At 46.3% G+C, this 24349-nt stretch overlaps 1 protein-coding gene across 1 annotated transcript; it reads left to right on the forward strand.

Moving 5' to 3' along the window:
• The first annotated feature begins 1870 nt into the window (after nt 1-1870).
• Nucleotides 1871-23306, forward strand: Rab5c (RAB5C, member RAS oncogene family). The gene is made up of 6 exons (XM_076869425.2): nt 1871-1976; nt 19583-19836; nt 20820-20971; nt 21383-21505; nt 22379-22472; nt 22988-23306. Exons 2-6 carry the CDS (start codon nt 19671-19673, stop codon nt 23101-23103), a joined length of 651 nt encoding a protein of 216 aa, XP_076725540.1. The 5' UTR covers nt 1871-1976; nt 19583-19670; the 3' UTR covers nt 23104-23306.
• The last annotated feature ends 1043 nt before the right edge of the window (nt 23307-24349 follow it).

Raw genomic sequence — 24349 nt, forward strand, 5'->3', positions numbered from 1 at the left:
TCCTGCCCCCAACTCCAGACTCCAGCCAAGCCTGTTCTTCCCCATATCCACATGGTCTCATTCAGGACCTGGACTTCTCAAAAACCTGCCCTGGTCTCCAGCTTTCCTTTCCCACCCAGCATCCTGGGCTCACTTTTGGATAGGAAATAAACTCTTTTATTTTTGTAGTTGTTGGCTCTGGCTGTTTCTGGGGGTTGGTCTGAGAGCCCCAGGGCTTTGGAGGAACCAACCCAGCAGTCACTCCTCACCATACCCCGGGGGCCTGTTGCTGTCTCTAGGAAGGGCAAAGGCGCCAGCCAATCCACTTGGCACCACATTCTCACCACCAGGGATCCCCAGGGATGAGGGAGAAACCTTAATGAGTCCCTAAGGGCCTGCTATACACTCTCCTTCCCACCACCCAGTCACAGTCACAAATAAACACACAGTATATGGGAGGGACAGTCCTGGGTCAGGCCCACCGCCAGCCTTGGAAAAGTAGGCTCAGAGGACTACCTACCTCTCCTGTATAAGGAACTACTGCAGGGCAGGGGAAGAGCCCCAGCCTGCTAGGAATCCACTCAGCCTCATCTCCTCTTCCCTCCTAAGCCCTCTCTTTTCTCTCAGCTTTCACTTCTCTGATGATCACTGTTGGGGGGGGGAGCGGGGGGGCAGGTTATGGATGTTATAAAAAAACAAGATGCGAGGGAGATAGTGGAATGAGATGGACATTATTACCCTATATACAGGTATGATTGCATGAATGGTGTGCTCTACATCATGTACAACCAGAGAAATGAAAAGTTGTGCTCCATTTGTGTAAAAAAAAAAAATTAATCAAAAAACAAAACAAACAAACAAACAAAACCCAAGACACTCAGATGGAACAAGGTGTGGGCACAAACTTGTGGGGGGTTGTCCTAGTTCCATTCTCCAGCTCAGGCTCCAGAGTATGACTGTTTTATCTAGGGTCATAGACACAATGGCTACGGTGTCTCCGGTGGGCTTTGGTTCCAAACAGATTTTGAGTAATGTCCCTGATGAAATGCAGAAGCAAAGGAGGTACTGGCCTATGTTGGGAGGGAGGAAGTAAACAGAACCTGAAATGGTCCTAATCTGTATTGAGGGGAGCAGAAGAAGTAGAAATAGTCCTGATCCATATGGGGTAGGGGAGATGGGTTCTAGTCCATATCAATGGATGGAGAGTGCCGGGGCAAAGGTTGTCTGTTTCTTTGTATTTGGCATCAGAGAGAAGAGCTGGTTCTGATTGGGCGTGGGGAGAGGCAGGAATCCTAGTGTGATCAGAAGCCAAGCTGGGCCAAAGTAGGAGGTTTTTATGCCTGCGAGGTGGCAGAAGCTCTCTTTTTGATCTCACCTAGTATTTTCCAGAAAACTTTTCCTATAAACTTCCATCGCCATTCCAGTCACTGAATGTTCCAAAATCGGATTCCTAGAGCTGACTTGGCTGCAAAGTACGAACAGGGGTTTCTCCGGATTAGTGAGTGCATAGGGCTGGTACACGAGGCCTCTTGTACATTTTCATTCATAGCATGTTTCTCCTTTCCATCTGTCCTCTTCCAGTGCTCCACCATCCGCCTTCCCTCTGGGTGCCTGGAACCGGGGATGACGCGGTTAACAGGCCTGGTCTGACTCCGCCCCGCCGGCAGCGGAATCCACCCTAAGCCTAGGTCCCAGGCAGCCACCGGCTTCTCCCAGCGCCGCGAACTACAAGTCCCGCCACCCCTCGCGCTCGCCCTCCCTCCTCTCCCGCGGCTCCCTCTCGCGTCGCCTGTGGGTCGGCCATGAGTGCCTCCCATTGGTCTCCCCGCCCTGTCAGTCACTTGAGAGCATGGAGGGGCGGGGCGGAGGTGGAGATCCGGATCCGGAGCGGCTGAAAGGCGGAAGTGGAGGCCGGAGCCTGGGACACCGCCGGGGGGGAGAGGAGCGGAGTCTGTCCGAGCCCCGGCCCCAAGTAACGCCGCCGCCCCGGAGCCGCGGTGAGTGTGCCTATCCCAGAACTATTGTCTCGCCCGCGTTGAAGCCTCTCCCGGGCACCGCTTCCTCCCGCCCAACCCCAGCTTAAGGGGATACTGACCCCTCCCCCGACCCGTAGCCCCCTCTTAAGGGGCTCTCCAGGCGTCGGGCCAAAAGGGGACCCCTTCTTTACTTCGCTTACCTGTCCTTCGCGTGGGCCTTAGGAAAATCTTTGCGGTTCTCCTCTGGCCTGTCCAGTTCAGTTATGGGAGAGAGGGACCTTAAGTTCCGCTCCCCCTGCTCCGAAAACTGGAGGGTCCTTGCCAAATATGAAGGAACCTGTCTCCCTTCTCTTTTAGAGGCAGGAGAAAGTGCTGTCTGTCGTCGTTTTCTTTCCCCGCGGCCCCCCAAAGAACAGTTATCTCAGCCCTGGAAGAATTTTATCTCGATTTCCTTTAGGCGGCGGGGGTGGGGTGGGGTGGGGTGTGGAGGGGTGGTCTGAGTGAGACCGGTCCACACTCACAGAAGTATGTTGCGTTCCCACTACTCCTTCCTTCCTCAAGCCAGAGTGAGCCAACCAGGACCTCAGTAGAGTTTGAATTCTGGGTCACTAATTAGGAATGAACTGTCTTCTGATTTTACTCCCTGGGCCCCCAGCCCTGTCCTCTGGTTATGTTGTTCTCTGGGTATTTCTATCTTTTCCTGCCTCTGAAGAATTTAGCTGAGCTTTGCTGAATCCTAGTACAGATCACAGATCAGGGTGGATCTGCCCATTCATTATCTTCTCTCTCCCTTCCTCCTACCTCCTTGCTCTAGGCTCAGCCCTGTCTTCCCAGAGCATGTGAGTGGTTTCCAAGCTGCCTCAGAGGGACTGCTCCTCCTGGGACTGCTGTCTGCTGATCTATAGGCAAGAGAATAAGACTAAACATGAGGAGTCTGGAATTGAGGGTCCATCTCTTTGCCATTCTCACCTCCCCCCCAACACACATAGACTACTCAGTGCAACAGGTCTGTGCCACACCAAAGTCTCTCTCTAATCCCTTTTGGGCTTGGACTTATTACAGAGGAGTAAGTTGAGATGACAGTGGCAGCTTTAGACTCTTAATGCACCAATTTTTTGTAGCCAAAGGACTTCTCATATATGCTAGAAACTGCTGATTCCCCCAACTATGTATGGTATTGCTATATGATCCTGTGTGTGAAATGACTCTGTCTCAAACCAAGCTGTAAGTTTCTTACATGAAACTTACAGAATACCTTAATGAGGGGTAGCCTTACTCTGAAGCCATGCCTGACCCTTGCTATTTACAGTGGAGGAAGGAAAGGAAAGCCAGTCAATCCTTAGGAATCGCTGTAGCTTGTCAGTAGCTGCCTTAACCATCCTTGGATACTACTTAAAAAGCTAAAGTTTTTTCCTTGACCTTTTTGACTATTTCTGGCTAGTTGCAAATGTCTAATTCTTATAATATTTGGAGCTTGACCTGTGATGTACTTATTTTTCTTTTTACTAGACAAACCATTTCTTATTAGGGTCAATAGTTGGGTTACAATCTCTATATCCTTGTGGCCTCACTAGAGACTCTCTCCATCAGCCTAGTTTCTCTGCTCTAGTCAGCATGTGCCTCTGAGAGAGAGGGGCAGAGAGACTCTGCTAAACTTACCTCATCAGGAATGGAGCTCTTCAAGAGTCCTCAGACTCTGAAACATGTTTTAGAAGGAGAAACTCTCCCTTTGAGAGAGACTAGAGCTCTGGGTGGTTATGCAGCTGCCTCTGGCATTCAGAACTTGTAGAATCCCAATAGATCTGACACTGTTGTGCAGGAGGAGGCAGACTCTGGTGGGATAGAAGCCCCTCCCTCCTTCCTGAGGCTGCTTCTCTCTTCCCCTCTTGCCTCTCACATCTAGTTGGCCTTTTTCTGCCTTTGTGTTTGCTTATAGGGGGACTGTAACAACGAATATTTATAAATTATTGTAAAATTACAGAGTTCTTTTCACATACATTGCTCCTGAGTGACCTCGAGATAGGGGGGTGTGTGAGTGTCCTCACCTTAGAGATGTTGCTCAAGGAACTTAAGCAGTTTGCCTAGACTGTATAGTTAGAAGTGGTTGGGCCAGGGCTTGGGATCATATCTGACCCCATCTTTGCTAATAGCAGGCCCTCTTCCCATCTGGTCTGCTTGTTAAATGAATGAACACGTAGGGTGAGCAAGCAGGGGCACAAGTGCATACTCTATACCTTTAGCCTTCCTCATCACTGGCATTCTTCATTTGCTTCCATTTTCCTCCCCTACCTTTATTTCATCCTCCTGTCCTCTTTCTTGAACCTCTTCTGCTCTGCCTCTGGAGGGCATGACTGTTAGGAGTCCCAAGCCAGTACCCTTCAGGGCCCAAGAGTTTCCTGATGTCTGCATGCTATTAGTTTCCTGGGAACGTGAGTGAAAGTCATGATGGCTAGAAAATGAAAGTAAAAGTGAATGGACCCCGGGGTCCCACTGGGCAAGGCTGAGGACTAGGGAACCAGCAGAGCTGGCCTGAGATTGGTCCTCTGATTTCCCTTTGGTGCTGCCTACTGTTTGCTCCTCTCACTAGAATTTACATGGAAATAGAGTAAGGTCACAAATTTAAATTCATCCCCACCAAACAAATACTTCTTAAAACTTCCTTCCTGTAACTTTTTCCTAGTCAACAGAGGTGGTATGGTGGTGTGAAAGGTGCTAGAGCTTAGGAGTTGGCCAGAACTGAATTCTCATCCTGACTCCCCTGCTTACCAGCTGTGTGACCTTAGGCTTGTTTCTTGACCTCATTGAGCCTGTTTCTTCCAATAAGATGGGAATACTAAATATCTTGCAAAGTTAGAAACAAAGGGTAAGGGCTGGGGTTGTGGCTCAGTGGTAGAGCACTTGCCTAGCATGCACAAGGCACTGGGTTCGATCCTCAGCACCACATAAATGTAAAATAAAAATATTGTGTCCACCTAAAGCTAAAAAATAAATATTAAAAAAAAGAAGAAGACAAAGGGTAAATGAGCTAGTCCAGTGCTAGATGTGGAACAGATGCTCCCAAAATAGCAGTTGCCTCTGGCAGGTAGCTGGGATTTTGAAGGTGCATAGTAACTCATCCCTAGAATTCTGATTTAATACTAGTACCAAATGTCTGCTATTATGGTTAGGATTTTGCTTGATAGTTTCACATATTGTCTCCTTATGTAGATATTGAATAGAACTAATGTGGGTTGCCTTCCCATTTTCCAGAAGAGAATGCTAAGGCAATCATTGCACTTCTCTCACTGGGATTCTCAGACCTCCTGAGGTCACCTGCTGTGAATGCTCAGAGGCACTGACTAGATAAGGTTTTGCATCTTTTAGAAACTTCAGTCTTAAGTTATAAGCATTTTCATATTAAAGCAGTCCTGGATCTATTCTAGATTGGAATGCAAAGTTTGCATATATTTAAGCTAAAACAGGAAACTTGAAGACAATATTTTGGAAGTAGCAGGTTGCTTGGGGTTGATTCTCAAATTCCTGAGATTTGTATTTCTCCTTCCCTGGCTCCAGTCAGGGCACGTCTGTTGGAGCTGCTTGAGGAGCAGTGCTTGAGGTAGGATGTCCCCAAATTCAAGTGATAATGCTTCCAAGAACTTTGGCAGAAGAGAATTGGAATATTTTTTGAAGGAGTCCTCTACATTTATAGCCTGGCAGTATAAGAAACTTATTTTCAGAGTAAATAGTCCCATCTCCTGTATGCAGAGACAATAATACAAATTAAAGCTAAACTAAGCTTTGCTACTGTGTGTCAGTCACTCTTCTGGGCCTTAAGCATACACATTTTATCCTCATAACAACCCCAGGAAGTAGGATGTGTTTTTCATCCCCACCTTACAGTGGAGAACTACTGGGTAAGTAACAGAGGTAGGATTAGAATTGAGTGTATACTTAGATCACTATGCAACACAGCCTCTCCTTGCAGAATTTCTGGGCTGAATATATATTGTTTCCTTTGGTTGGAAAGCTCTTGTCCATCTCATCTGCCTGGAAGCTGCTCCTCTCCACTTTATTCTCAAAGCTCAGCTTGCCTATGACTTCCTTGGTGAAGTTCTCCCAAGTCCCAAGGAGGTAAGGGCTTTTCTCCTCCATGGACTTTCTTTTTACTACTGTCTCCTGCTTCTGTTACCTCCTTTTATGGTGTGTAACCCTTTAAGGGCACAGATCTACTTTATCTTGGTGTGGCCAGTATCCAGCATGGTACTCTGCATAGTAGACCCCCTATGGAGTCATTAAAAGGAGGGGCAGACATCCAAACCTGCCCTTGAGGCACATGCCTGCCCACTTCTTTCATCACACCCTTCATGATCTCACTTAACTTGGATGTGGTGAACCTGGGATCCAGATTTACATTCATCTGATTCTCAGCTTGAACTCCATCTTTAGTGCGTTCTCCAGAAAGTTGCTCACAGATGTTCAGAGAGCAAACAGGTAAAAAAGGATTATCAGGACAGATGATGGGGGTTGGGCATGTCACAAACCAAATTTCCAGAGGGTAGAGCTCTCCAAATTTCTGTTTCCGGTGTAGGGTTTAAACAGGAGAGGAGGGTGGGTGTGGCTCTGGGTCTGGTAGCAGCACAGAACATAGTGTACTTCTGCAGTTGTGTGTGGTGAGGCAGCACCGACCCAGGTCATCACTTAGCAAAGCTTGGTGCAAGTGAATTTCACTCTTGTCCACAGGTGCTATTCTGCATGTCTGCACAGAGCTTGATCTTGAGAGACTGGTCTTAAGCAAGTGGTGGCAGGACTGGGAGTGTAGCTTGGTGGTAGGGTGCTTGACTAGCCTGTGTGGGACCTTAAATACCATACCTAGCATTGAAAAAGAAAAGAGTGGTGGCAGCAGTAGGTGGTGAGAGCAGCTTCCCTTGAGTATTCCATAGGTGTGGCCTTTGGACTCCACACTCCTAAGCCTGTAATGTTTGGTGTAATCCTTTGCTCACCTCTAGACTGTTGGTCTGGTTCCCACCAACCCCGCTTTCTGCACACCCCTTTTACCCCTCCCCTTTGTCAAATTAACTCATCTTCAGGAATGTGGTTTTTGATAACTGCTGTCCTTGGATATCATTTTGTCACAAGATAAGCCACCACCCCTTTTTTTGTTTGGTTTGGTTTTCCCAGCAGGGGGAACTGAACCCAGGGGCACACAACCACTGAGTTAAGTCCCCCAAAATAAAAATATTTTGAGGTAGGGTCTTGTAGAGTTGCCCAGGCTATCCTGGAATTTTCGGTCCTCCTGCCTCAGGCTCCTTAATAACTGGAATCAGTTTAAAAGGATGTACACCACCATCCTTTAAAAAAAATAAATAAATAAATTTTTTCTTTCAGAATAGTTGTAGAAGTTAGAAAGATAGTGTAGAGTTTTCTCACAAACCCCACATGCAGTTTCCCATTATTAGTATCTTGCATTAGCTCTACATTAAAGTCCATGTTTCATCTGGATCTTAGTTTTTATCTGTTGTCCTTTTTCTGTTCTAGGAGCCCACACTGCATTTAGTTGTTACATCTCCTTAAGCTTCCCTAAGCTGATAGTTTCTCAAAAGTTCCTTGTTTTTATGACCTTGGTAGTGTTAAGGAGTACTGGTCAGGTATCTTGTAGAATGTCTCATGATTGGGATTTATCTGATGTTTTCCTTATGATTGGACTGGGGTGGTTAGGAGTGTTTGGAAGAAGACTTTAGACCTAAAGTGCCATTTTCATCACCATCCCTTCAAGGGCACATAGTCAATGTGACTTATCACGGTCTAGGTGAGCCTTGATCACTTTGGCTGAGGTGATATTTGTCAGGTTTCTTCCCTGTGTTCACTGTAAAGTTAGCCCCTTCGCATCCTGCTGTATTTTTTGGAAGGCCATCAGTACTTGTAGCCCACGCTTAAGGAGAGGGGAGTTAAGCCCTCCTCCTTATGGGTGGAGTAACTACATGAATTATTAAATTCTTCTACACAAGAACTGTCTATTCTCCTTCATTTCTTTTTTCAATTATTTATATATCAGTATTGATTCACAGATACTTATTTTATACTTTGATTTATAATACAATCCTGCTTTCTTTTATTGCTCACATTGTTCCAGCTTTGACCAATAGTTGCACTTCTAGCTGCCTTTAACCTAGTCTATCACTGTGAGGTTTTTTGTTTTTGTTTTTTCAGTATTTCCTTACTTTTTGGTATTATAAGATTCTCTGTGTATTTCCTGCCCCAGGCCTAGAATCAGCTGACTTTCCAAGGCCATTACCTTTTTAGTGAACAGTTTCTCTAGTTTGCTGATACAGAGTTATGTGAATGGGTTTAAGTTGTTCCTTCTTGTGATGGTTAGTCATAGTCACTGGAGACTCCAGAGTCTGGTAAGGTAGAAAGGTACCTGAGAATACTGTGAGAATCAACTCCAGTCCTGGCAGTTGGTCCCTCTAGCAGGCTGTCGCTCCTCTGCTCACATATTTCCTTCTCCTTGTACCCCAGTCTGGTGCTGCATCTGATCCAAAAATGGTCAGATTTGGTATTTACTTTGGAGTTTACTATCCAGTTGGGAAGAGAACATGTGAGGATATATAATCATTCTCTATTTCAAGTGCTAAGCTCTCCAGCCAAACCTTCCTACATTCTAGGTCTGAGATTCCATGTGAAATTCTACATGTTCTAGACCCTTTTGCTGCCATTCAAAAACAGACCTCCCCTTTGGGAGGATTTGTGCAGTGTTGTGGCTCCAGGCAGGCTCAGGGCAGGCTGTCACTTTGAGCTGTGATCCTGAATCATTGAATAGCTTAAATCCTTCTGTTGTACTGTCACCCTCTGAAGATGTGTAACTTGAGCCTACTGGAACACTAACTCCAGATCTTAACAGAGTTGGTTTACAAGCCTCTTGCCTTCTATTCATAGCTCTGTGTGTGTCCCCTTCAGGTGGCTCTGTCAGAAGTGTCCCAGGCATGGAGGAGGGCGTGGGTGGCCTCCCTCACCCTGGCTGTTCTCCTAGTCATCAAATTGCTCTGTGAGCTGCTCAGACTGCTGTGGTGATGAATGACGCCAATTTCCAAACCTCGAGCGTTTTCAGCCTGGTTTTTAAAAGGAACTCTGGTTTCTTCGTCAGCTGCCCTATTCTTCTCCCCCCTTCCCCCCCCACAACTGAACTACTTCTTCCTTTTCCTGAAAGAGGCTTTGAGATGGAAGGAAGGGCACTGGGGCTCAAGATGCTTTGTGTGGTGGTTCCCCCACCCTTTTTTTTTTAAGGGGGTTATGATTTGCCTGGTTGGGGGCTTCACCTCAGTACTGATTTGTCAAGTGATGGTGGTTCCCTCCTCTGTTCTTGTGGCCTTGGGGGTGTATCCCGAGAATTCAAGATTGAGTTGTTGACAGGACACTGGATCTTCTAGAAAACTGGTGAAAGACGTCCTATTCCGCATTCTCTTCAAAGGAGGACCACTGAAGAATGGGGTCCAAGGAAACTGGAGGTGAAAGGAATGTGGAAGGATGTCTGAACATGGGGATGGAGATATCCACTTGCTTCACAGGGACTGGGAGGCAGGGTTGCCCCTGGCCGGCGAGCACTACTGAGTGCTGCTGTAGCCCTCTCTGCTAAGAGCCTCTTGTGCACCATCTTCCCAGCAACCCTGGGAGGCCAGGGTGCTGGTCTCTCCATTTTTTAGGTGCTTTCAGTGACACAACACAAGACCAGCCTGGTGGCTTCAGCACTTGAGATGAAGTTTGTCTGACGATACTCTTAACCCCTGTGTGTCAGGGCCTGAGAAGTTGTGCAAGAGTAAGTGAGGCATCTCCTCAGCTGACCTGTGGCTTCCCTGGAGGGTCCAAGTTGGCAAATGGACATGTATGTAAGCCCTCAGCTGCCCCCTCTACTCTACTCAGGCCTCCCTGTATCACCTGCTCAGTTCACCATGTTTATGAGTAGCCACAATGTGTCAGGCTTGATGTTATTTTTTGTTAAAACAAGAAAAACCCACAGTCCAGCCTTTGAGGATTTTGTATTGTGGGTCCTTTTCATGCAATAGTACCCTTAGGTTCTTTTGCCTTCTCACTTTCAACCCAAGTTCTCCCAGTTTTGATCACCTACAGGAGTCTTATGAAAATTTGGGGCCATGGAAGCAGAAGTGTGATTCATTCATCAAATCTTGTTTAGACCCATTCAATGCCTGATTTTTTTACCTGGCACCATTTCTACATTTTGTTCAGCCAAAATTAAGAAAGAAGAGTATGTCAGAAATAATGTTCTTTGGTGTCCAGGCTTCTGAGAGCAGCCATTGTCCCTCTGATCTCAGAACTTTTTGACCTTGTTAGCTGGGCAGCCTCTGACCACAGTGTGTGTGGTGTCTGAGCAAGAGAAATTTGGCTTGCTGGGATCTGATACCTGATTCTTTTCCCCTTGCTTTCCTCTCAAACACTACCTCAGCTCTCTGTGGAGGAGCTCAGGGTGAAACAAAGAGGGCAGTGATTTAATTAAGCAAGCTTGCTTTTGTTGTTTGTTGTTTGTAAAGACAGGAATGGTTTATGAGAGGTGTCAGTTGTTGGTGTGAGTGGCTGGTGGAACAGGTGCTGCCAGTGACCCTGGCTTTCAGCAAAGGTTCTTGGAGTCCTGCTGGGCCTGGGGTGCCAGCAATAGTGGCAGCTGTCCTGTTGACACTCCTGGCCCTTGCAGAGGCCCTCCCAAGACAGGGGAAGACAAGCTGTGCACTGAGGAGATTCCAGTTAGGAATGTCCTAAGTAGTGACCACACAAGCAAAACAGATACAAGTTCGTTGTGAGAATTGTGGATCAGCAGGAATCCCACATTCATCCTGATGGGCATCTAGATGATGCATTGCCCATCCTGGGACAACAGCAAGTGTGTGTTGGAGCCAGGGAAGTGCCTTGGCCTGTTTTCTTAGCATCTCATCTGGCACTGGCAGGGGAAGAGCTAGCTGGCAGAGTACAAGTTACCGTGCAGCTGCAGTCCCATTCTCCCCACCCCCGCCCCATGCCCTGTGCCTGGACATGTGTGGACATTGTGCTGTGGAAAGTGCCACATTTCAAGTTGAGCTTGTGTTTGGGGCAGAGAATCTACCACAGCCAGACTGTCTAAGGTGTGCAGAGTTGGAGACCTCATTAGGGAGAATTGTCTCAGGAGTGTCTCAGAAATCAGTAGGTAGGACAAATGATCCTTGACTGGTACAGCTGTGACGGTCACCTGCCTGTCAGACTGCTTTGCTGTACTGCCATCCAAGCCTCTGGATCCTCTGCTGGTCTACAGTGCCCATGACTGAGGATCATCAAGCTGCCCATGAACCATGGGGCCCTTCCTGGGCAGTATGGGCAGACCACACTGACCAAGCCTCGTCAGCACATGCATGAGAGGGAGCAGGCACTGGAGGTTTCCATCCTCGCCTGAAAGTTACCGCTGACTCTGCCTCTCTGGGCCTCACCAGGGAACCCAGCTGCTGTGTTCAGCTGAGAAAGCAGCTTGGAGATCAAGAAAGGATTTCTTGGAGTTCTTGCTAGAGCAGGAAACTGGGGGTTCTGCCTCAGGGGTGGTTTCTACCTAACTCAGCTTAGGATCTGTCTGGAGAGATCCAACATTCCTTTTACACTAGGAAAATGGCTATGAGAGCTGGCTGTACTCCATCCTAATTCCTGGCAAAGCTCCAGGTTCATTCTAGACATTTGGTGATGTGTTTCCAGGGTTTACGCCCCTTGGTACCCCTGCACACTGGCCCCTTTTGCTGGTGTTGGAAGAATTTGGGGTCTGGGCTGGGCCTCTCTGGAATTCCCGGGGGCCTCACTATGACATGGAAGTCTAGACACTCAGCCTCAGAAGTCTTATCATTAAAAGGGGAATGAATTGGGGGCTGAGGTTGTAGCTCAGTGGTAAAGTGCTTGCCTCACATGTGTAAGGCACTGGGTTTGAGCCTCAGCACCATATATAAATAAATATAGGTATTGTGTCCATCCACAACTTAAAAAAAAAAAAAAAAAAGTTAAAAACGTAGGGGTGGAATGAATTGGAACTAATTCCAGTTAAGGGAGTTGAGTAGGCTGGGGGGAGGTTCAAGAGCCTGTCCTAGTTGTAGGGGGACCCAACTCACCTTGAGTGTCCCTTCTTGAGTGTTACTTCCCTTTCCCCAGAAAGAGTCCTTCTGTGGCTTTGTAAAGGCAGCACCCCTTTCTTCTCTTGATGCCTCCTTCCCTGAGCCTACTGCTTACTGGTGTGAGGAGTGAGTCCCAGCTCCCATTAGAGTCCTCACTGGATCTCAACCTGGGCTGTTAAACCTCTGGCCTCCGGAACCAAGCTTCTGCTACACTCTCCAGGTGAGATGCAGGCCCTATGTGTAGCAGTGCCACAGTCATGCTTATGCAGGAGGTGCCATTGTCTTTGATTCAACCCCTTTAGCCCCTAAACCTTTTTCTCTTCTGCAGATACTCTTGACTGGTGGGGGAGCAGAAAGCATCACAATGTAACCTCTTTCTCCTCCTTGAAAAAGACAATAAATATTAGCGCTTTTTTGTTTTGTTTTGTTTTCAGGAAACAATTGTAAAATTCTTCAGCCCACAGTTAAGTCTATATATGCAATAATCATATTTTTATGGTAATCCCATTATCTTGTCCATTACTTTTAACATTTGGGTACCTTTGTTCTCTTTGGATCATCTAATTTAGGCATCATCTTTTTTATTATCTTTAATATTATTCTATATCTTTTCATACTAAAGAGGAGGCAGAAAATATTTTACTTGCAGGGAAGCTAGAATAGATTAGTATCAATTCTAAGCTTTAATTTTTATTGTTATATGCAAAATTCTATACCATTAGCATTTTTTAACCTCTTATTAACATGTAGCTTACATATATACAAGTTAAGTTCACTTTTCTTTTTTCCCAGTACTGGGAATTGAACCTAAGAGCATTCTACCTCTGAAATACATCCCCAGCCCTTTTATTTAATTTTTAATTTTGATACAGGGTCTAAGATGATAAGTTGCTGAGGCTGGCCTTGAACTTGCAGTCCTCCTGCCTCAGCCTCTTGAGTAGCTGAAATTACAGGTGTGGGCCACTGCAGCTCAGCCAAGAATTTACAGATCTTAAGTGTACAGCTTGATGGATTTTTGCATTTGTTTGCATCCTCTAAAGTCAAGATACAGAACCTTTCCATTCATCAGAATGGATTTTTTTGTTTTATTTGTTTTTAGTTTGATAGAAATGTGTGTTTCCCTGCTAGAAACAGTATTTTACGAAGTATCCATAGAAAGTCAAATTCCCATCTACTAAAATTTAATTCTTGGGCTGGGGATGTGGCTCAAGCGGTAGCACGCTCGCCTGGCATGCGTGTGGCCCGGGTTCGATCCTCAGCACCACATACAAACAAAGATGTTGTGTCTGCCGAAAACTAAAAAATAAATATTAAAAAAAATTTAAAAAAATAAATAAGCAAGCTTTAAAAAAAATTTAATTCTTAGTAGATGTAGTAATAGACATTGTTAATGTTCTTGGGGGCTTTCTCTGTATTTCTGATAGAGGAGGCTTGCCTGATTTATGAATCTTGGGCTTGGGCTCTGCCACCAACTGGCTGTGTGACCCTGATTATGTCACCTTGCCTCACTTTCATTTCCTTTTCTGTAATTGGCAAGGATTAAGATTAGGTCTTTAAGACCCTTTTGAGCTCCTTCAACCAATGAGTCAAAGCTAGTTAATTAGCCGGTAGTGTAATACTCTTACCACTTGTTGGAACCTTACCCTCAGCCTAATACTATGCTAAACACTATGTGTTGTTTCATTTAACCTTTACAACAACCCAGTGCAATTAGTATTAAATAATATCATTTTGTCAATAAGAAGCCATCCCTTGTGTGACTTGGCCAGGGTCACACAAATGAGCAACAGTGAAGCCAGGACTTGAAACAAATCAGGTGCAGCCTCCCAAGTATCCTGCTGGTTGGGTGTGTGGATACCTAAGATGGCTTCTGTTGCCTCAGAGTTTTCTTACCTTTGAGTCTGTGACCAGCTAGAAGCCAGGGTCGTCCTACTGGGAGGCTCTCCTCTCTTTCTGTGTGCTGGCAGTGGTGGTATTCCTTTGCATGGAAGAGCTGTGGTCTTGAGTCTATAGGTCAGTGATCTTCAGCTAATCTGAGCCTCTGGAGCATTTGTAAAAACTTGGCTCCATTTAGTTTCCTTTTAATATTGCCTTTGAACCTCTCTGCCTCTCCCTCTATATCCTGTGTTTCCTTCTTTAAAACTAACAAGTTTGCTTCTGCTGTGGCCTTCTCTAGCTCCATGTTACGTGTTAAATATTTTCAGGAACGCTTTTTCCTGGAGGAAAGTATAGCTGAAGTTGCTGACAAGAATGACCTCCAGGGGGCCCTGGGTGGGTCACTGGTTCTCAAGCTACCCCCAGCTAACCTTGAGAGAGTCTCCACCCACCCTCTGGTCAACAGTCTGGTTTCCCTAATCAGTTCACTATCCAGGCAGTGCTGGCTTTCTGAGTTAGAGGAAGTCTCTTAAGCAAACAGGAAGCACAAGAGACACCCATCAGCTGGAATTGCTCACCCTTTTACCAGGAAGGATAAAAAGTATGTAGTGGTAGGGCTGGGGCTCAGCGGTATCGCACTTGCCTGGCATGTGTGAGTCATTGGGTTCGATTCTCAGCACCACATATAAATAAACAAAATAGGGCTGGGGATGTGGCTCAAGTGGTAGTACGCTCGCCTGGCATGCGTGTGGCCTGGGTTTGATCCTCAGCACCACATACAAACAAAGATGTTGTGTCCGCTGAAAACTAAAAAAATAAATAAATATAAAAAAAATAATAATAAAATAAAAAAAAATAAAATAAAGGTCTATCAACAACTAAAAAGAGGGCTGGGGTTGTGGCTCAGTGGTAAAACCCTTGCCTAGCAAGTGCAAGGCCCTGAGTTCGATCCTCAGCACCATATAAAGATAAATAAAATAAAGTATTGTGTCCAACTACAACTCAAATAAATATTTAAAAAAAAAACAACTAAAAAGATATTTTAAAAATAGTGGGTGACTTCATAGATTATGGAAAGGTGAAAATTTCTTTTTATCTTTTTAGTACTGGGATTGAACTCAGGGGTTCTCAACCACTGAGCCATATCCTCAGCCCCTTTTTAAATATTTTATTTAGAAACAGGGTCTGGCTAAGTTTCAGAGACTGGCTTTGAATTCCAGATCTTCCTGCCTCAGGCTCCCGAGCTGCTGGGATTACAGGTATGCGCCACTGTGCTTCACAAAAGGTGATTATTTCTAATGGAGACTGGGGACCCGTGACTTTCCAGCAGTATCTGGTGTCTTGAAGACTTCATTGTTGAGTGAAATCAAGACCCCACCCCAGTCTGATGCCATGTATTGTCCTTGACACTGATCAGAGTGCCTTTCTACCCTGGATTACATATTTCTTTATCAAAGCTCTCAATACTTAAATCAGCTACTTAAGATCCCTTGGGGAACTTATTTTAAAAACATCAAGTTCTTGCCAGGCTTGGTGTAATTCCAGTAACTCGGAGAGCTGAGGCAGGAGGATCTCAAAAAATAAAAAGATCTGGGGTTGTAGCTCAGTAGTAAAGTGCCCCTCGGTTAAGTCCCAAAAATGAATGGATGAGCCAGGTGTGGTGGCACATGCCTATAATCCCAGCCGCTTGGGAGGCTAAGGCAGGAGGATCTTGAGTTCAAAGCCAGCCTCAGCAATTCAGCGAGGTCCTGAATAACTCAGGGAAACCCTGTCTCTAAATAAAATATAAAAAAGGCTAGGAATATATGTTCCTCAGTGGTTAAGCACTCCTGGGTTCAATACCTGGTATCCATCTCCCTACCCAAAAAATGGGGGATAGATGAAAGAAAGAAAGCACTGGGTTCTGGACCCTTTCTCTAGAGTGACCAGTTTAGTTGGCCAGTGTTTTTTTCTGAACACTCTGGGGTGATTCTGATGAAAAAAGTTTAAAAAGCACTGATCAAAGTACTTCTAGTGTCCAAAGTACAGAAAACTCCAGAGCATGGAAGAACAATGTCCTACTGTTTCTTTCTTCTTTTCTTTCTCTAGTCACTCTCATCCCCAGAGCAGCCTGTGCATAGAACCAGTGTTTAGGAGTTCATATCCCTTCTGCCCTCTCACATGCACCATTGGAAAAGACATCCTGAATAGGGTACCCCTAAGTCCTTGCACTCTGTTGCTTTTCTTGTGGAAGATGTGAGAATGGGACTGGTGCCCATTCTCAGTGGCTGATGAACCAACCAGGATTCTGTTTAGAGGGTAGGGAAGTGGGGCACAACAAGGAGAGTCTTGCTGTAGGCCTGACACTCAGTTGCTACCATTATACTTGGAGGAGGGGAGAGATCTTTGGCCCCTTCTATGTCTTATAGGCAACTTTGACTATGCCTTTAGGTCTTTAGGAGAATTTGACTTTTGATTCTAAGACTACTTTTACTATGTCATTTTAAAAAACTGCTTTAAAAACTTGAGTTGTAACAATAGGTAATTTTTACCATGAATTCAAGAGCAAAGATTTCTATTCTCGGGAGGCAGGACAGCTCAGTATGTGAGTATGAATTCCTTCACCTTTGCTACCTGGCAGAGAAATGTCTTCAGTTTCCCAATCTTGGGAAAGAAGGGCTAAGGCTTCCTGGGGCCCTGGGTCTGACCTTCACCTGACTTAATCACCCTCATATCTCCTGGTCCCCATTGGCAAAGTCATCTTCCTTAGTGCTTTATTGTCTAAGAAGGAAGGTTAGACACTGCTGCTCATGTGATCAGTAAGTGGGGCCAGGAAAACCATGAGGCAGCAGACTGTAAAAAAATGCTGGGTCTGCCAAGTGTGGTGGCATATGCCTGTAATCCCAGGGACCTGGGAGGCTGAGGCAGGAAGATTACCAGTTTGAGGCAAGAATTTAGCAAGACCCTCAGCAATTCAGCAAGAGTGTCTCAAAAAAGAATTAAGGACTGGGGATATAGCTTAGTGATAAAGCGCCCCTGGGCTCAAAGGGCATGCTCAGGTGTCTCTGGAAGGCAGGATCAGTGTGAGCAGGAAGAACATGTCAACAGTCGGTTTAGGGCAGGTGGAGCCTTCTTGGTTCACTGGGGAGGCCTGTGTCTGTTAACCAATAGTCTTAGAGAAAGTATTATAATTGATCATGTCAATATTATTAGCTGCTGATGATTCAACAATACATGTACAAGACTCTCGGTAGATGCTTTCATTAACCCTTATCCTTGTCTTGTCACTAATGGCACTAGTGAGACTCAGGTCAAATGACTTCTATGAGGTGGCCCAGAAGTGGCAGGAGACAGTCACATCCTGTAGTGTGCAAAGCTAGTGCCTGTATCCATTGCTTAGTGCCAGTTGCTCTAACCCTTGCTGAGCTTCAGTGGCACTTGAGGATAGTGGGCTCTCCAGGGACCAGATGTACAAATAGCTTTGTTATATAGACGAGGTTGAGAACCACTGCATGAGACTTGCTTTTCTTTCCCTCAGGCTTGTTTAAAAAATCACATTCCATCTGGACAGGTTTGGAAATGTGCTACCTCTGTTTTTCTCAGCTTGTAGGTACTGGTTGCTCCCTAGCTGCTTTAGTTTTTTTTAGAATTAGGGACTTAATTTCCTGTTTCCCTTGCCCCACTCCTTCATACCTGGTCTAGAACCCAGCCACATTGCCCAGATAGGACTATGTGTCATGAGCATGCATGGTAGTAACCAGCTGTTGCTATTGCTGTGTCTGACCTAGGATGTCTCCTCCCACCATTTGGGAGTACTCAGGGACTGCAAAATCACTCTGATTGCCACAAAGCCAAACCTGGCTGGGCCAGCAAAACTACTGTCCCAAAAAGAGTCTCATTCACTCTGCAACCCAAAACCAGAACAGAGTGGAAGTTGCCTTCATTGTTCTTCCGCAGCGGGAAGAATGGCGGGTGATAACAAATGAGTTTGTATGAGTAGCAACCCAAGTTTGCATTTAGGCTCTCTCACTTATATGCTGTGTGTGACCTTGAGCAGGGCATTTAATATCTGAGTATCAAGTTATTTATCTCAAAAATAGGAGATCCTTTAAAGCTTAAAGGAGATAATAGTTGTACAGTCATTCAGTAAATGTTATCTGTCTTTAAAGATGATTTCATTTAGTAAGTGCTTCTTGAGTTCCTAGAACTTCTGTAAGCCTGATGAAGAAGGTTCTCGAGGATTCAGAAAGCACAGATCTGCCTGGCTGTTGATTGGGGTGGAATGAGAAAGGATCTTATCTGTGATATATTTAAATGGCATTTCTGGTTACCAATTGAGGCCCCCCCCGCCCCCCCCCCGCCATACTTCCTTCCTTGTACTTTTGGGGAAGACGTGGCCCCATTTCAAAGCTCTTTACCTTTGGTACTGTTCAGAAAGGAAACTTGTTCCTGGTTAGTGAATCACTCTTCCTGAAGCTCACTTTTTAAATGAGTCGCTGGGAGAACTCCAATGTGGAAACGATTTGAGGCTGAAAAAAAGCCAGCCCTTTGCTATCAGCTGTTTGCACAGGCATAGATCATATGCTTCCCATGGAAATGTCCTGTTCATCCACACCTATCCCTTGACTCTAAGGGAATATGCTCCTCTTCCCAGGGGCAGGTCAGGGCTTTCCCTGACCCTTTCTCTCCTCTCTGGACTCCATTTTGCAAAGGGCATCTAATAAAAACTTTTGCAGGTCCAAACACTGAACCGAACTTAACAGCTACTCAGAGTTCTCATTTATAAAATATTTTCAGTGTGTTTGGGTACAAGTCTTCTAGAGACTTCTGGAGTTAGGTTTCTCATCTTTCTTTGCAGTTCCAAAGTTTATAAAAGGTTTGTGCCTCTGAAGCTGTCACTCAAGAGTGATTGCTCACTGAGTGACTGTCAGGGCTAGAATACCAGCTGCTGACCTGTGGGAGCAGGTTTTGTTGTCCCTTGTTTGCCTCCACCCCTCTCGCCTTCCCCTTGTTCTTTCTGTGTGTCAACCCCTGCCTCTGCCAATAGAGAATGAAATTGAGGTCTCTATTTAAAAGGGAAAGCTGGCAGTTGGCTGCCAGCAGAGCATTGGCTTTGGTATGTTTTGTTTTCGTGTGTGTTTTGTTTCTTAATGTGTGTGAGACTCCTGGCCCATCAAGAATGAGAGGACTGGGGAAACAGGCTCTCAATGAGCAGGGGAAGCATTGCTTTGATTCCAGTGCACAGAGGTTCATAGTCCACCTCAGACCGAGAGAACGGCTCATTCTGGAGAACATTGGCTGTTTTAATAACAACTTGCACTGTTAGGCCCTGGCCCTGAGTGCCCATCTGGTGGCTGAGCACCTTATGTGACATACTTTCTACCTACACTCCTTGTACCCTCCCTCATCTGCTTCACCATCTACTTGGCTCTGCACAGAGCAGGCTGTGGTCTTATTAACAACCCAAAGAGCTTATTGACTTGAGTCATCCAGCTGGCATAGGTGGCCTTAGTGAGGTGCTGTCCTGACTCTGGGCTGAAGGGCTGGGATTAATGGGAAGGGAGGCAGTTAGCTGAGTCATCAGGAAGGGCAGGAGAATGACCTATAATTTAGGAAGGGCTCGCTAGTCTCAGAACTAACCCCATGCCTCTTATTTCTCCCCTGCAGTTGGAGGCCCCCTCCCCACTAAGTGCCTCCTTGCCTAGCACCGGCCCCCATCCCCACGCTCACTGGTACTACTTCGGCGGGACGGGCCATGGCGGGTCGGGGAGGAGCAGCACGGCCTAACGGACCAGCCGCTGGGAACAAGATTTGTCAGTTTAAGCTGGTTCTGCTAGGGGAGTCTGCAGTGGGCAAATCCAGTCTCGTCCTCCGCTTTGTCAAGGGACAATTCCATGAGTACCAGGAGAGCACAATTGGAGGTGAGTGGACACAGGGAAATGGGATACTTCAGAGAGGCCAAAGAAATGCCTTGGCCTAAATAGGAGAAGCTGACTCCACACAGAGACTAAATATGTCTGAGATTGCAGCACCTCTTTCTCATTAGCCCCTAGAATTGAATCTAATAGCTGGACTCCATGTCATGACTAGTAGGAGTTACCTGGGTTCAGCTTCTTTTTTATTGTATGGCCTTGGCTGAGCCTTTTCCACTGACCTGGACTCAGGAAAGGAGAAGCTAGCTCTGGATCTATGAGGGTTCTTACTAAAAGGAGCAATGTATCTGCCTTGGCCCTTCCTGCTTTCCAGATGGGAATGGCTGGTGAGTCAGCTGGTAATAGGTTGGCATTGCTGAAGTTGAAGTTTACCCTCTGTGGAGCTCAGTGCATATTGTCGATTCCCCATTGGTCAGTATTTAGGTTGCAAGTTAGGGTCTGGACTCAGCCTCTCACCTGAGTGGTCACTGTAAACTCAAAGCCAGGATCAGCCCTGGACTTGAGTCATCCTTTCTCTGCTCTCTTGGGTGGTAGGAGATTTCCAGGCAGCTGGAAACAAAATGAGCCATGTCAGCAGTCTTCCTGCTGCCCCTTCAGCATTCGTCCAGAGCTGGAAAGGGGGAAGTGGGGTGGTGCCCAAGGCCCTCAGTAGGTGGGGGAGGGCAGACATTGAAAACAGCTTTCTACACAGAGCTGTCTGGGATCCTGTGCTGTGTCCAGTCTGTCTATTCTAGCACTGAGTATCCTCCTTTGAAGCATATGCATAAGTGCTTCACGTTCCCCTGTTAGGTTCCCTGTGTTCCATGAACATCAAGCCACAGGGTACTGGGTCCAAGCTGGGGGCAGTGGCTCTCTGGAGTGTCTGAAAGTGCCCATCTCAACAGTTGGCTTCTGAGTACCAAAGCCTAGAAAATATGTAGGGGTAGCTTCTAACCCATCCTTGCCTGGTGACACTACCTTCTCTCTTACAGCGGCCTTCCTTACACAGACTGTCTGCTTGGACGACACAACAGTCAAGTTTGAGATCTGGGACACAGCTGGACAGGAGCGGTATCACAGCCTGGCCCCCATGTACTACCGGGGGGCCCAGGCTGCCATCGTGGTCTATGACATCACCAACACAGTAAAGATTTTCTCTTCTTCCTTGCCTTCATCTTTTTTTTTTCTTTTTAGTATTTTTTTTTTTAGTTGTTGATGAACCTTTATTTATTCATTTATTTATATGCAGTGCTGAAAATCGAACCCAGTACCTCACATATGCTAGGCAAGTGTTCTACCACTGAGCCACAACCCTAGCCCTGCCCTCATCTTGAAACCCCAGGAATTGGCTATAAATGCCCCCATTTCAGGCCTTTTGGCCCTCTGTTCTTGGGTGGGATGTGGGCAGATTTCCTCTGTTAATTAGGGACATCTCATCAGAATCTTTAGTGGTGGCATCTTAGATAACTTGGCTCTGCCAGTTTGAGCTTCACTCATGAGTGGCACTGGGCAGAATGCCTCCTCTGTCTCTGACATTTTGACCCTGTCTCCTCAGGATACATTTGCACGGGCCAAGAACTGGGTGAAGGAGTTACAGAGGCAGGCCAGCCCCAACATCGTCATTGCACTCGCGGGTAACAAGGCAGACCTGGCCAGCAAGAGAGCCGTGGAGTTCCAGGTAGGGAAATGACAGAACTTGGGGATGTGTGAGCCAGCTCCACCAGGCCTCCCTGGATTGCTCAGGGGCTGTATAAAGGGCCACACAAGGACCAGCATGCAGCTTTCATCTCCTTTCCTCCATGGCTCAACCTTGGGCCTTGGAGGAAATGCCACCTGCCTCTCCCTTGTTCTTTTTCTTTGGTGATGGGTGTGTTTGTGAATGAGTGAAGCTTCTTATTTCATTTTAAGAACTGAGTTTCCTGATAAAGAAGTCTCTTTTCATATAATATGTGTACACAGTAAAATTTATATATTCACTCTCTTTTCTCCTTAGAAACTCAGCCTTTCTTCCCTGAAGTTCCCCAGTTTTTCTTTCCAGAAATGTCCATATGTTTGTGAATCTCTTTCTTTACATAGATGGCAGTATGCTATACATACTGTGTTTTCTAATTTCTCTTTGGGCCAGGTCCTAATTGATGGGCTTCTAGGTAGTTTGTAATAACTTCTGGTAGTTTGTAATGACAAGTAGCATCCTCATACTTTGGTGCTTTTGACCAAATGTGCAAGTGTATTTGTAAGATAACTTCCTAGAAGTATGTCCAAGCCTGGTGATTTTGAAGGGCAAGAATGCAGAATGGACCTAGGGAAGCTAGAGTAAGGCATCTGCTTATACCAGTGAGCTACGATGCTGTGTGGAATAAGAGGGTCAGGAGTGTGGAGCAGAGACCTCAAGGCGAACCTGGAGCAGGGTAGCTTAGTCCTAAAAACCCTGCATTTGTCCAGTCAGTCTCTATTGTACGTAAAGACTGTAAACAGTGAACATTTTATCCGGGGCCCTGGCCCCTGCCAACATTTCCTTTCCATCCTCTTTCTGGCCTCTGTTGGGAATCAGGAAGCACAGGCCTATGCAGATGACAACAGTTTGCTGTTCATGGAGACATCAGCAAAGACTGCAATGAACGTGAATGAAATTTTCATGGCAATAGGTAAGTTGCCTCTTGTCCCCTTCCCACCATCACCAAAGGCATGTTGCTTATGTGCTATTCTCTAGTGGGTCTGTGGGGTCCCTTCAACAGAACTTGCACTTTTTTTTTAAATGTTCTGATAAACTCATTGTCTTTTCCATCTGACTCCCACACGTAAGAGAACTGAGCACTGTCTGAAGCCCAAGGCAAAGTTTGAACATTTTACTTCCTTTCACTTGCCACCCATTTCAGAGCCTGCCATTGCTGTCCTTTACCCCTTCTTAGGATTTTTTAGCTCACTTGACTCAGGAGTCATCCTGCCTGGGTTCATTCCTGGCTCTACCACTGGTGAGCTCTGTGGTGTTGGTATTTAACTTCTCTTATGCCTCAGTTTTCTGAAATACTCAAAATGTACTTGGTGACAGCAGTCCTCCATTTGTTAGCACTGATTAGTAGGTAAGGACCAGACTGCTCCAGTGCAGTTGGGAGAGAGTATTGGGGTGGCCCTACTGCTACATTTTCTCTCTCTCAAACAGCTAAGAAGCTTCCCAAGAACGAGCCTCAGAATGCAGCTGGTGCTCCAGGCGGGACCCGAGGGGTGAACCTCCAGGAGAGCAACCCAGCCAGCCGGAGCCAGTGCTGCAGCAACTGAGCCCCCCTTGCCTGCCACTGCCCCCACCTCCTCCACCTGAATGACCCGACTGGAATCCACTCTAACCAATCGCACTTAACGACTCGGGCCACCACCGGGGGCAGGGGAGGGGTCCACCATGATTTCTCAGTATAACTTTGATCCTAGGCCGGAGGGAGTTATTCCACCTGCACCTTTCTGTACAAATACTAATTCAATTTTAAGTCTTAAGTCACTTTTTTAATATATATGATCTTCTGCTCTTCCCACTTCCCCCCTTTCTACTATACTCGCCCGTTTGTCCTTTGCTGGTAGTAGCCACATGCTCCTGCCCCCAACCCCCTTGTCTGTGGGGTCGGGGCTTGGAACAGTTACCCTTCCCTTCCCTTCCCTTCCCTCTTGCTGAAGAGCAGCCTTAGCAAGAGCATCCACATCCTTACCTTGTTGGGAGTGGTCTTAGTCTGCGATGGTGGGCAGGCCCTGGGCTGGGAAGGGGACAGGCAGCTCTGCCCTCAGCTGGCTGTCATCAGGCTGCAGCCTCCTTCCCACCCAACTCCCAGCTGGGAGAGAAAACGCAGCATTACCGCAGCATCATTGTGACAGCCACGCATCCATTGCCCATGACCCCTCCACCCTCAGTCACCTGACCTCTGGCTCTGAGCCCTGTTCTGACCAAATCACGATGATGAGTATTTGGGGGTGGGTGGGTAAGGGGGGGAGTGGGAGGGGATGGAACCAACTTTTTCTGTATTTTGTATTGTATGTTTTCTTCAACATGTAACCAATCAGTATCTTGTCAATATAGTCAGCCGATCGATCGACCTCACACTTGTCTTCCTCGTCTTTCTCTGACAGAATTTATCAGACCATGTCCTTTCCAGTTCACTAAATTTAAAATGAACCACTGAATCTTGCTAAACAAAAGCTTCCCCCCTAACTTGAGGGGATGCTGGTGGTCATGGTAACCAAGAGAAAGAAGTTCTTGCTGTTAGCTCTGATGGGTAGCGGGTGGAATAGGACTGACCTGGGGCTGACCATATTTGAAGTTAAGGGTCCTGCATTTGCCTCTAAACCATCCCCTGGCCTATCCCCCACCAGCTTATATTGGGGGATATGTAGCTTGGGTTGAAAAAAAAAATCTTTGGACTCTGAAACACCAGAAACAACCTCTGTGGTGTTTTTTTGTTTTTGTTTTGTTGTTGTTTGCTTATACCAAGCCTGTGAGGGATGGATCCTTTCAGGACTGGACAAGAGGCCAAGTCTGCAG

Source organism: Callospermophilus lateralis, chromosome 11 (assembly GCF_048772815.1).
Source record: "Callospermophilus lateralis isolate mCalLat2 chromosome 11, mCalLat2.hap1, whole genome shotgun sequence".
NCBI lineage: Eukaryota > Metazoa > Chordata > Mammalia > Rodentia > Sciuridae > Callospermophilus > Callospermophilus lateralis.

Bases quoted from the DNA above. Each gene is read 5' to 3' on its own strand.
- Rab5c (XM_076869425.2), top strand. From the start codon at position 19,671: ATGGCGGGTCGGGGAGGAGCAGCACGGCCTAACGGACCAGCCGCTGGG. The intron at 19,837-20,819 runs GTGAGTGGACAC...TCTCTCTTACAG, and splicing joins CCAGGAGAGCACAATTGGAG to CGGCCTTCCTTACACAGACT. The intron at 21,506-22,378 runs GTAGGGAAATGA...GTTGGGAATCAG, and splicing joins AGAGAGCCGTGGAGTTCCAG to GAAGCACAGGCCTATGCAGA.